We start from the raw sequence: 13,452 nt of genomic DNA on the forward strand, positions 1-13,452 counted from the left end.
TCTCCGGAGACTCAGAGCGGCTTACAATGCATTAAGCAATAGCCTTCATACTTTTGTATATTTATACAAAGTCAGCTTATTGCCCCCACAAACTGGGTCCTCAATTTACCTACCTTAGAAAGGATGGAAGGCTGAGTCAACCTTGAGCCTGGTGAGATTCAAACTTACAGTAATTGCAGACAGCTGGTGTTAATCACAATACTATCAGTCTGCTGAGCCACCAGATATTATTGAAATACCTGCCTAGGAAGGTGTTAACAGTGATATAGGGACATAATACGTTAAATTTTCATCATCCGTTTAGACAACTACCATTCAGAAAGGTTGTCCATGCTTCTTAATCATAGGACCTCTTCACTTTATAAAATAACAATGCTGCCACCTAATGGCAAAGCTTTGCCAAACCCTTTGGTAAAAAAGCAATTGTCCTTCAAGCCTTTAAACAAGTCAAAGAATATGGGGAACACAGCATTTTCTCATCTGTCACTTTTAACCAAAGGAAGAAAAATCCAGTTTTTTTTCATAATGGTCTTGAGATATACCAATGTATAAAAACTGCTTGTAGACTGCTCAACGCTTTCATCATTCTAGATGAACAAATGAAATTGCCATGCCATGTGCATGAAATACACATTCATTTTAAATCAATTATCTAACTTCAGATGAGCCATTTTTTTAGAACAGAACACCTGGTTTCCAATTTTAATGAAAGAATCACCTTTTTAGAGTGGCACAGACCTTACTCTCTTCTTTCATATACAGTATCATAGGAGAATGCAAGTTGAAGTTCCAGGCAAAGGATACATGAATTCTATTCATATTTTAGTTATAAAAGCAGAAATGCACTAGATGTTCTTCCTGTTAAATAAAGAACCATCTAGCCCAGCAGTGACCAACTATGGAAACTTTTATGTATGTTGGCTCAGGAATTCTGAGAGTTAAAGTCCACAGGTCGCAATGTTGCCAGAGTTGTCCACCCTAATCTAGCCCAATATTTATCAACAATGATAAGTGATGGCATTTCAGACCAGTTATCCAGTTTTGTTCTGGAGATACTACAGACTTAATTTGGAGTTCTTCTGCACACATAGGTAAAGGTAAAGGTTCCCCTCATACATCTGTGCTAGTCGTTCCAGACTCTAGGGGGCGGTGCTCATCTCTGTTTCAAAGCCAAAAAGCCAGCGCTGTCCGAAGACCATGGTCATGTGGCTGGCATGACTAAACGCCAAAGGCGCATGGAATGCTGTTACCTTCCCACCAAAAGTGGTTCCTATTTTTCTACTTGCATTTTTTACATGACTGCTAGAAGCTGCTAGAAGCTATCATATATCAGAAGCAGAATCATAGCATGACCTTTATTGCCAATTTGCAGCCATTTCCATGCATGGTTTAGCTATAATTAGCAATTAGCCAGCAATAGGTTGCTTATATCCATATTCCTTAATAGATTACCAAAAGGTGACAGGCACCTTGATCTCATAATCAGAAGTTTGCTGATTAGTTGTAAAAATATTTTGGAACAATTTCCAAGCAAGAGACTAAGATATATGATGATACTGTACATGGAAATCTGGGAAATGGAAGAAAAGGCAAATGAAGAAATACACACCGCAGTATCACAAATAAGTCTACTCCTTCTGTATTTGCTTCATCACATTGCTTCCAAGTATGTAAGGGATGGAGCTTGCTTTATGGTGAAATTATACAAGTTTCATTGCTCTGACAAAACCTTGGCTTTTCTGCAGACACTTCTGGCACCCTATCATAGTTTGCTGAACATTTTAACTATACATTAGGGAGCAATGTTTGAATAGTTAATCTTAGAAGAAAAATCATTTTATTTTAATCTTGCCCATATACCTAGAGGATATTTCATGGGAAAGACATGTATATGTCTTAAAATATATTTTGTGTCAGGTTTCGATGCTATCTCAAAATAAATGAATTTCCAAACTGCCGATCTTTGAGGAACTTTTCTCTTTATTGAGCACAGTGATCTGATCCTGGCTCTTTCGTGGTCAGTACTGACCTTTACCCCCCAATCCCTCCCTTTCCGATCCCCAATTCTCTGCTTCTCATTGGCTATCTTCCAAGCCACTTTCCTCATCTCTTCTTCGTCAGATCACAGGAATGTCTCCCCCACTCCCATCTCCGAGGAGACAGAATCTTCAAAGGGATTTAGTAGGCAAAAGTTCAAGCTTCTCCTCTCTTTATATATGTCAGTGCTGGGACGCTGACATTTTGAGCCAAACAAATACCTTAACATACATTGCATTTACCAGAAGGAGATGCATTTAAAAATGCAAATTTAACTTCTGAAAGTGCAACAGTATTCTGTGGGATGATGCTTTTTAAAAAAATGATTCTGGAGCAGTGCTGAACCTCATCATAGCACCTTTCCTTTATGCTACTAATTATAGTAGCCATAGCTTTATTTAGGCTCCTGTAAAAGTCTAAAAGATGTGGCTACTTTAGTAGAGACATTGCACTTACATCCTAAAGCACTTCTTCTGAATCATTTTTGAAGAATGCAATCAGTATTTGAGAGGAATTATCCATCAATAGTTTCAGCAAGTGGCATCATATGGTTGGCATGGTCAGGCTTAATTAGTACTTAAATAGGAGCTCAGTAGGGAATACCAGTCAAGGCAGGGAAGTTTAAAAAAAAATCCCAGGAGGCAAGACAATGGAAAATTACTTCTACTGTATAATGCTGACAGGAAAACTACATGTCATCCATTTTCTTTGTTTTAATAAATTGGTACCAAGAAATGGCAGTTTCTCAACTGCTGTTTTTTTTAATGCATATTATATATAGATATGCATATAAGTTATTCATTCACATGGCTACTTTTAAACAGGGTGCCCTCTAGAAATGTTGAAATTTCAAGAATTCCCAGTCAGGTTGCCTACAGAAATACACAACAAATGAATCCTGTGGCCTTTAAGAAATTCCTTGTATCTTGCATCAAATAAAATTTTAGATTGTACAAGGAATACATTCTGTCCACAACCTAAGGTCACATAACACAAAGTCTATTTATAGAACATGCCATGAAAGATTAACAATGGGGTTTTTATTCCTTATTTTAATTTATCAAATGTTAACAATGCTACCTGTAAACAATCTGCATAAAAACAACTGTTAGAGACCGAGCATTTTAACTTGAATGGTGCAGTGGTTAGTCTCTTCTCAATGGAAAGCTTTCTTCTTTAATTCCATCTTTTGTGATAATGCAGATCTTTAGTGCATCTCCTGTATAGACATCTCTTTCTGCAGCAGAAATGAAGACATCCTTTACCAGCTGCAAAGCCTTTTCCAAAGACAAAGGCAATTGACTCATGCCCTGCATGTTCTTGAGGCCAACCTTTTAAAGAGAAAAAACATTTTAAATACTGATGATGTTACCTAGTTAGGGTAATGAAATGTCTGCAAGAAAACAAGCAAGCTCAGAGAGCACCAAAGACCTCACATTTTAAATAGTTAATAGCACTAGCACTTAGACTTCTATACCGCTTCATAGTGCTTTACTGCCCTCTCTAAGCAGTTTACAGAGTCAGCGTATTGCCCCCAACAATAGCTTGGTAAAAGAAGTCTACTGTGTTGATTACAACAGTAATGGTTCAGCATTACATTATAACAATTTCATCTGTTCAGATGCATTAATACAACTTATCATCTGAAAATGTAGCAAATCAACATACTGCAAAAGCAAAGGTGCTCTTATTTAAATAAAAGTAGCATTCAGTTCAGTGAGGAGTATCAAGAGGGATGAAGCTGCTCTGTTCTTCGCTTGTACATGGGCAGACTTCCAATGTCCATGGCTGGACACAGCTCATTAGATTGCAGCATGGTTTTGTAGGAACACGCACAAGCATTCTACTAAATGACTCTGCAGAAATGATTAGCCTCTCACTTATTCGCAGAGAACCTGTCAGGGAATTGCATAGCCGGTGTCCAAATGGAGTCAGAGACGCTGACACCAACCAGTATTATAGAAAAGAAATATGTGTAGAGTACATAAGATAGGCAATCAGGAGCATCGCCCGGTAAATCACCACAGAAGTAACATCAGGAGGTAAATCACAGAGAGCACATAAGGCACACAGAAGAAGAAAAAAGGCAGGAAACAAGGAAATTCCTTCTTTTCACTCACAGCTCAGATTCCCTCATGCAGGGGCCAGCTCTCTTCAACCAATAACTTAACTGTGTGTTCTTACTCACTGTCCAATCCTTCACTGCTCCAGCTGAAGAGGTTGTAAAAAAAATGCTTTTAAAAGCCTCTGACGATTCCAGTTGAGTTGCCTGATCAGCAGAGGCTTTTTTTTCTTTTAAAAACATATTTTCTACAACCTCTTCGGCTGAAGAGGTTGTAGAAAAAATGCTTTTAAAAACCTCTGACGATTCCAGCTGAACCCCGGGATCATCAGAGGCTTTTTTTTTTTTTACTTTTAAAAGCATTTTTTCGGCCAAAGAGGTTGTAGAAAAAATGCTTTTAAAAATAAAAAAAAAGCCTCTGATGATCCCACGGCTCAGCTGGGCGTGGGGGGGGGGGGCAGGGATGTTTGCTATCGGTTCTCCGAACCACCATCGCTACCAGATCGGGTGAGCCAGTCCGAACCAGGAGCATTTCACCCCTGATCTTAACAGAACCTAAAGCTAGTGTCAACCTGCAAAACGACTTCAACTGAAACCATGCTTACTTCTGCTTCGTTTCTTGGTTGCCATTCAAGGGGTGGGGTGCAGGGAAGGGAATTTAGGAATGTGGTGCCTCAGCTGTCTAATCATAACATCTACCAGCCCGCATGTGAACCAAGGTCATGTCATCGGACACTTGTTGGAGCCGGCAGGAACCTATGACTGGCCCATGTGACCTGAGAGACCTGGGGGGGGGGAATCCTATTCTTTTAACTATCCCTATGCACAGGGATAATTTAGCGCTAGCTTCATCTTTCTAAGTGCCGATATGATGTATTCAATAAAGGGATTCTTGAACCTGAGCCAAGTTTCAGAGTCCTGACTTCACGGACTTCATTACTCGGAACCATGACAGCTAGTAGGCAAGAGAGAGAAACCAAGTTGTGCAAAACTATTCAATCTAGGCTTATTTTAAACTACCATAAGCAGAGTGGCAACAAAATGTCACTGATTATGAATTTACTTTTCTTATTCCTACATTGTTTTCACAAGATATAATTCAAAATGAACAAATCACATTATGTCCTAGGGTGATGGATCCTTGCATTGTCTGAAAAAAATTTCTGATAGCTCCCAAATAATTTCAAGTATTTTAGAAAGAGTTAAGGCCCCAGACATCACTATATCACAATAATTGCACAATAATTGGAAGACACTTACCTGATTGTCCAGCAGAGGTTGCAGCATGGCACTAGCTGATCCACCAGCTTTGAAACTATCTCTCTGATAGGATCCTACTGGATCAAAACTGTATACTGCACCTTTCCCTAGAAAAGTAAATACATTTATGGCAATGTCAAATGCTAGAATAAGGGGACTTGACAGTTAAGTACAGTGTAACAAAATTGATTCAAAATGATAACCACTAATAAAGCGAGGACACAGTACAAAATAATGAATCAGGTTAAACCATCTAATGCCAACGGAAAGATTTGTGTTTCCTAAACAAACTTTAGTTTAAACAGAACTTTAATTTAACCGTGCATTTTTAACCGGTGTATCTGTTAAACAGGTGTAATATATTTGAATAGGCTAACTGATTGCAACAAGAAAGTCATACAAATAAGGAACTAAATAAAAATTTTGCACTATGTAAAAGTATAATGTGATCTGTATCATATTTCCCAAAATTTTGCCACAGATGTTTACTGTAAATGGAGAAATGAAACAAGAAGAATCTCTTTGCTTCTTTTCTTAACATACGTAATCACAATGACTAATTTTCCCTGATTTCTTTTTAAATTAAAGACTTGTAACAATAGCTAAGGGCATACTAAAAGCTTACTATCCAATGATAAATATTAAAAATTTCTACCTATTCTTTTAGCTCTTTTGCAAAGTCTAGATTTTCTTGCTTGTTTACAAAATAAAAAATAATGGGTTCCAAAGAGGAATCATCATACTGATAGAAAGAAAATTCTGAATCGGTCCTTGTGAATATATAACAATTCAAATGGAAATCTTTGTTCCTTGTTTAGAGTTCTTCTTTGGGCCTGTTGCAGGGTGTAACACCCCATGGAGTTCTTCAAACATGGAAGAGGCTTTTCAGGGAGAAAAGCTGAGATAAAAGGTGGCTGCACTTGCCTGTCTTTTGATCCAATCTTATATTTGTGTGTTTGAACTGTATGTCTAGAAAGATGAAACTCCCTTCAAAAAAACAAAAAAAAACAACCCCTTCCTTTTGAGAATTGAACATAAATATCCATAGAGGTGGTGTTGTTTTTTTCCATTTTAATTTCCAAAAAATTTAAAACATATTCCGCTATGGAATAAGTTTAAACATCAGAGGACTGCACTTAACCACCAACTGTGATTTATACAACAATAGAAAACTGTTATGGTGAAACCATATGTTCTACTAAAGATTTACACATTTATAAATATGCAATTATTATCCTGAGATTTACATATTTGGGGAGGTGGAGTTGTCATGCTTTGTTTTCATGGTTGTTTTGTTTTTAATCATTTTCATTCAGTATTATATTTTGTAAGCACTGAGAGTCCACTACAGTGGGCAGCTATAATTAATTTCAATAATCTTTATATTATAGTATACGTATGTGCTAAACCAAATACTGCTATATTCATATTAAGATACAATCCACATCAGAAAGATTTTACTATTTCACAGCAGCATGAATAGCCTTCCTCAAAAATGGAAAGAGAAAATATTCCAGCTGAAGAGGAAATATTACTGAAAATCTTTAACTGCGCAGAAATGGACAGACTCACTTTGGAACTCAAGGATAAAAGCAAAATTAAATACTACAAAATCTGGGAACAATTTTATGATTGGATAAATAACAAGAGGGTAGCCAAGACAAATGTGTAGTGTTAGAACATAAATATAGATGTTATTATAGATAAATGTATGTTTAAGAGATAAATATACAGAAATAAAGGGAAAAGTATTAATATCATATCATATTATGTTTAAATAGTGAACGAAGCTTAAGAACTATATGTTTACATTAGTACTAGTATTACTGTAAAGTGACGGAAGATGTTTGGAACCAGTAATGTCATATCTATGTCCAATTTTTTTTAAATTTTGTATTATTAATAAATTTTAAAAAATTAGAAAGATTTTACTATTGAAATAGTAATTTCAGAATCATATTGTAAGAATTGCTTTATTTTCCCAGTTAAGGCTATTATCCAACATCTCAGGGGAAGTTATTTCCTTGCATTTTTACACGAATCCAAACAGAACTTTACCTTCCTCATCCAATCCACCAATTATGTTGTAAACATAATAAGGGAAGAAGCGTCGGGAGTATAGGATTGTAGAAAGCATGGCTGCAATTGCGCCTGAACTCATGGTCTTGTTATTGGAATGCTTGTACATCTGGAACATATTTACAACAGAAATAAGCAAATGTTCTTGCTGAAATTGTTCCTAACACAAATTAACCAGCAAGCAGAGACCCACTGAAAAAACATAACACAATAAAAACAGCACTCACTTGCTGTTAACCAGGAAAAATAAAAACAGAATTCATTAATGAAAAAACGAATAAGGCTGATTATTTATTATATTGCACTTTCAAAGGCAGAAGATTGATTTTCTTCTTCTGCTACAGCTAGCACTGAATTTCTAATTTTGGTTACAAATTCAGCTCTTTTATACAAATTTGCAATAAGCTTTTCTAACAGCCATGATGACTCATTGTTACATGTTTCCTACATTTCATTTATGCAACCAAGGTTAACCACAAAAAGAATGCAACCAATTCATTTTGTGACTTGCACTATCTTTTAACAACACTATACAAGTGAAATATATTCTAGCACCTTCCTTAAAGAAACATTCATTTGAATGTTACATGTCAGTTTGAAAGGATCTCCTAACAATTTATAGAACAAGAAACCAGATAGTTTATAAAATATAAAAGATGAAATTTGTAAAAAGAACAGTAAGAAACCTTGTCCCAAAAGTGCTTTTTCAAAAGGCAAATGAATTTTGTTTTAGGAAAAACAAAGTCCAGTTGCCTTTTGAAAAAGCACCTTTGGGACAATCATGACCTGGATGACTGAGAATCTCCACAGACAGTAAGAAACCTTAGACATTTGTTTTGTATATTTTCTGGTTTTTTTATAAGGGTTTACTGTGATGCAAATTATATATAAATTAACACTAGCAGGAAAAATTGTAAAACACTTATGTACCAATCTGAGCAAGCAGAAATACAGAATTCATTATGTGCACAAGGATGAAACTGAGATTTAAGTGTTAAAGTATCAAATTAATGTAACAAATGAGTACAGCTTCCAACACTAAGTCATATACAATAACCTACCTTCAATCTTGCTTCAAGGATTTTAGTAAGGGTAAGACAGTCTCCATGAAATCCACTGCAGCCAATAACTGTTGTATCTGTCCTGTACACAATATTGATAAGATTGTAAATAATCTTGATAGACTACATCAATATATTTTCATAGGGTTATTTTATTTACCGTATCTTTCAGAGTATAAGATGCACTCCCCCCTTCAAAATGGGTGGAAATGTCTGTGCGTCTTATACAGCGAATGTTGCCGAAGCCCAGCCCACCCACCTGCCCCCACCCTTCGGCCGTTTTCGGCCTCCGCATGCTCCATTTTAGACCCATTCCAGACTGCGGGGATCGTCACAGCACATCACTGCTGCCCGCCGCCTCCGCATGTTTCACCTCCACGCATCGCATTTTCGGCCTCCATTTTTGGCCTGCACTCCCCTCCCCATTTTTGGCCTCCACGCATCGCACTGCCTGGAATGGCCTGAAAATGCGATGCGCAGAGGCCAAAAACAGGGCGTACGGAGGCCGAAAACGTGACATGCGGAGGCGGCGATCAGTGGCAATGTGCTGTGGCGATCCCGGCAACCTGGAACGGGTCTAAAATGGAGCGTGCGGAGGCCAAAAATGTGATGCGCGGAAGCGGCAATGAGCTGTGGCGATCCCCGCAGCCTGGAACAGCTAATTGGCAGTATTCTGGGAGGCCAATCCAACCACCAATCAGTTTCTTGTGCTGAATCAGGCTGTGATAACATGCTGAAGCTGACCAGGCTGCTTGTTGCAAGGACGCTAGCCAAATGAATACCGATGGATGCTGGCAAGCAGAGGCAGAATTTTTTTTCTTGTTTCCCCCCCCAAAAACTAATGTGCGTCTTATACTCTGGAGCGTCTTACACACTAGAAAATACAGTGTATATTTCTTCCCATACTGCAGTAATCTGTGTCAAATATAGAAAGTATTTGTTAACTCCTCCTGTTCAAATTTTTATAAACCATTAGAGAAATTAAAGTTTACTACTTAAAATTCTAGAACTAAAAGTTGGCTCTGGACTCCAGTGCTATGATTCTACACATACAGGATCTGTGTTCACTAATGCATGGTGATCACAAAGTGTGAACATGTGCCTGTATATAGCAGTTCACAATATGCCATTATATGATTATATTGACACACAATGTGATTGTATTTATTTACTTTAACGGCTTAGGAGGGATGTTTTGACCAATTTTATTGATTGTATATTCACCCACAACTATCATTCATTTATTCATTTGAGTCATCAAAATGACTCAAAATTTGCAGGACCATCTCCTGCCTGCCTCCCACCGTCCTGTCCAATCACACAGGGCTGCCCTCCTCAGGGTACCATCGACCAGACAATATCGGCTGGCGACGTCCAGGGGTAGAGCGTTTTAACACAATTTTAGTATTTTGACATAGAAATAAATGTTTTAATGGATTTGTTCCAGATATGACTAAGTCTGGATCAAACTCAAAAATATATACCACTTTAAACTTACAGTTTATAACATTTAGGGCTCTCTCGGCTATGAATTGCATAGTCTTCACTCAGTCGAGTATCTGAGGCGACAACAACAAAGTCTTCACCAGCAATTGCCAATATGGTCCTAAGCAAAAGAAAATAATTATTTTTTTGGTAATTATTTAGCTTTCATTCATTTAAATTTAGTCTGAAATCTTGAAATTTGAGCATTTTAGCTTTAGCTGTGCATTTTTCCTTTTTTCAAAAACATAAGAGGATTATATTCAGTGGCTCATATCCATAACATGAAAAAAAATCTGTGGCTTCAGTCAGGGTTCAATAGCTTGGGAAGCTGGGGCAATACTTCTCATTGATGATACATAGGGGCACACAGTATGAGCTGGGGAGAAGAGGGTTGTCTCAAAAACGTTTACTTTTTAGAAACATTGGGGAACTTCTCCAACACTCCTATATAAAGTTAGTCCTAAGTGTCTATTTCTTACCTCAAGTTGGTAAGAAACTGTTCTTCCAATCTGCCACAAGTATGCATGGATGAGAGATTTCAGGGTCACATTGCATACTGATGCTCCAAGATGCCCTCTTGTAGTTTAGATGCTATTTAATTAACTTGGACATTTTCCCTAATATTTTTATCCATATTAAAAATTACAGAATCCACTAACAAGGAAAGCTTTTAAGGAAAACTCTTGCCTTTCTTTTAAAACGTATGTGTAATATTTAAAGATTTGGGGTTCCCTAAGTAAGCTGGATAAGGAACAAGAAGTAGCATATAAGAAAATTGAAGGTGGAATCTGAAGCAGGACAAAATTTCTTCTGCAAATAAAACTATGAACAATTTTTAATTTTTCAATGTCTTTTTATAATGATTTTTTAAATGTATTGTGAACCGCCCTGAGTCTTCGGAGAGGGGCAGCATATAAATTTAATTAATTAAATTAAATTATGAGGCAATGGTTTCCAAAAGGGCAAAAACCACCCTACACTCTTACTTCATGCATTAATATTTGTGCCCAAAGAAGCTTCTCTTGGAGAGAGATAACTATTTAGGAATTTGTAAATCAAGAAAGCAAAAAAATTATGCTGGCTTTAGAAAATCAATCTTGAATTATAGCCCTGGCACAAGATAATTCCAACCAGTTGCTACTGGTAATTCAGCCTCGCTTAAAATGCTGGGTCACCTTTGGAAGAATCCTTACATTTAATGCACCACTAAACCCCACCTTGTTATGCTCTGCTGCTACTTCTAACGTCAAGGTAAAAAGCCTGTGGCTCTAATGGTCTTGTTGAGTTTTTAACCACCCTTTGTATCCATTTAGTTAGAAGCCACAGGGAAGCCTTTTCAGGGGTTTATAGACGAGTTTTTAAGTTATGAAAGAAACAGGAGTTTGAGGAAAAAAACACTATTACTGTTGTTTTACTACTTCGCAGGGAGATGAGAAAAAGAAAGTAAAACCACTGGGGGGGGGGGGGGAGAATGCTTTGTCCAAAGCAGGAGTCTCCAACCTTGGCAACTTTAAGCCTGGAGGACTTCAACTCCCAGAATTCCCCAGCCAGCTTTGCTGGCTGGGGAATTCTGGGAGTTGAAGTCCTCCAGGCTTAAAGTTGCCAAGGTTCGAGATCCCTGGTCCAAAGGCAGAATCGATCTTAAAGGGACAGGAAGTATCCAAAGAAAAGCACCGGCGCGCAACAAATGAAGGACATACCCGCCATTGAAAGTATACGGAGAGAAGCGACGTTGCGCCGCAGAGCTCTGTCCAACCTCCCTGGGCAACCCGAACACAGGTTCAGCGTAAGTAGCTGCCGACAGCATCGTTGCTCCAAATCCACCGGTTTCCCTGCTTGCTGCTGTCTCACGGCAAGATGGTGGGAGCGGAAGCGGAAGCGGCTAATGTCGCCACCCCCGACGCCGATCGCCCTGACTCGTCACAGCGCCCCCTCTGACGAGGCGGGATATGAAAAAGCTCAGGTTGTTCGTCGGAGTCGCGGAACTTGTTAACAACAGGCAACAGAAAGTGAAAGTTGGGTTTGCACAACGTTGTGGCTAAAGCGTGGTCGGCTGGTGGTGTGAACGCTTTGGGCAACAGATAATCTCCGGAGATCTTGCTGTGAGGATTAAGGTTTAGGAAGGACGGCGTCAGCCAGGGTAAACATTGAATTGGGCATAATTAGAAAAGAGAGTATTTTTGGAAAAGGAAGAGCATGCACTTCCAGTCTTTCCAGCAATTGTTGGCTTGTGAATTAAAAACGATGCCATAGCCCTCCAGGATGGGGATCAGAGGGCTGGACTAGAAGATCTCCAAGAATCCCTTCCAACCCTATTGTACTATTTTCTAAGGCATTCCTTAAAGCCTGTGGTGAGCCATTGGAACAAAATGATCAAAAAATGGAAATTATCCCGGCAAAAATTCAACTGCTGGTATATGTGCAGACTTCAACTGATTCATTACTCTTTCTAGAGATTTTTGAAATCTGCATTCTGAAATTAGAACCCGGGAATTGCTGATAGAAAATTCATACAATGGGCAGAACTAAGTCACATCATAGCTTTTCTGAACATTGAAAGCCAGCCTGCCTGAGTAAGGACTACAGATAGTCATCAACTTACCACCACAATTGAGCCCAAAATTTCTGTTGGTGAGACATTTGTTAAGTGGGTTTTGCCCCATTTTCTTGCCACACTTAAGTGAATCATTACAGTTCATAAATTAGTAACCCAGCTGTTAAGCGAATCTGGCTTCCCCATTGATTTTGCTTGTCAGAAGGTCCCAAAAGGTGATCAGATTACCCTTGGATGCTGCAACTGTCATAAATATAACCAGTTGCCAAGCACCTGAAATTTGGTCGCATGATCATGGGGATGCTGCAAAGATTGTAACTATGAAAAATGATCCCGAGTCACATTTTTCAATGCTGATGTAACAAAGGTATGGTCACTAAATGAACTGTTGTAAATCGAATATTACTTGCAGAGAGAGGAGCAATTCTACCTGCCTGTCCCCGGAGATCTTTTCATATTTTGTGCTCTCCTCCATTTTTTTTTTTTTAATTTGATTTATATGCCGCCCTTCTCCGAAGACTCAGGGCGGCTTACAATGTGCTCAGCAATAGCCTTCATCCTTTTGTATATTTATACAAAGTCAGCTTATTGCCCCCACAACTGGGTCCTCAATTTACCTACCTTAGAAAGGATGGAAGGCTGAGTCAACCTTGAGCCTTGGCGAGATTCGAACCCTGCAGTAATTGCAGGCAGCTGGTCTTAATAACCAGCTTAATAACAGGGTGCCTTAAACCCCTGTACTACCAAGGCGCATTGATCCCTTCAACTCTGCGTTTTAGCAACCTTGTTGCACCTGGACAGTCAAGTGGCGTTTAGAAACTCGAGGGATGGATCTGTTATCCCCCCCCCCACGTTTACCTTTTAATAGCTTGGGGAAGCTGGGGCAACACTTCCCATTGATACATAGGGGCACA

At 38.5% G+C, this 13,452-nt stretch overlaps 1 protein-coding gene across 1 annotated transcript; it reads right to left on the reverse strand.

Moving 5' to 3' along the window:
- Window positions 1–3,057: 3,057 nt before the first annotated feature.
- On the reverse strand, window positions 3,058–11,882 carry PSMB1 (proteasome 20S subunit beta 1). The gene is made up of 6 exons (XM_034428392.3): window positions 11,685–11,882; window positions 9,998–10,105; window positions 8,500–8,581; window positions 7,418–7,547; window positions 5,360–5,466; window positions 3,058–3,368 (listed from the first exon to the last, which is right to left on the reverse strand). Exons 1-6 carry the CDS (start codon window positions 11,789–11,791, stop codon window positions 3,183–3,185), a joined length of 720 nt encoding a protein of 239 aa, XP_034284283.1. The 5' UTR covers window positions 11,792–11,882; the 3' UTR covers window positions 3,058–3,182.
- Between the last annotated feature and the right edge of the window lie 1,570 nt (window positions 11,883–13,452).

The sequence above is a fragment of the Pantherophis guttatus genome, chromosome 1 (assembly GCF_059756535.1).
Source record: "Pantherophis guttatus breed Tessera chromosome 1, ASM5975653v1, whole genome shotgun sequence".
Lineage (NCBI taxonomy): Eukaryota > Metazoa > Chordata > Lepidosauria > Squamata > Colubridae > Pantherophis > Pantherophis guttatus.

Excerpts from the sequence above, each read along its gene's own strand:
- PSMB1 (XM_034428392.3), bottom strand. The coding sequence starts at position 11,791 with ATGCTGTCGGCAGCTACTTACGCTGAACCTGTGTTCGGGTTGCCCAGG. Across the intron at positions 7,548-8,499 it reads TCCTTGAAGCAAGATTGAAG|ATGTACAAGCATTCCAATAA; the intron begins GTAGGTTATTGT and ends AATATGTTCCAG. Across the intron at positions 5,467-7,417 it reads TGGTGGATTGGATGAGGAAG|GGAAAGGTGCAGTATACAGT; the intron begins GTAAAGTTCTGT and ends TTACTTTTCTAG.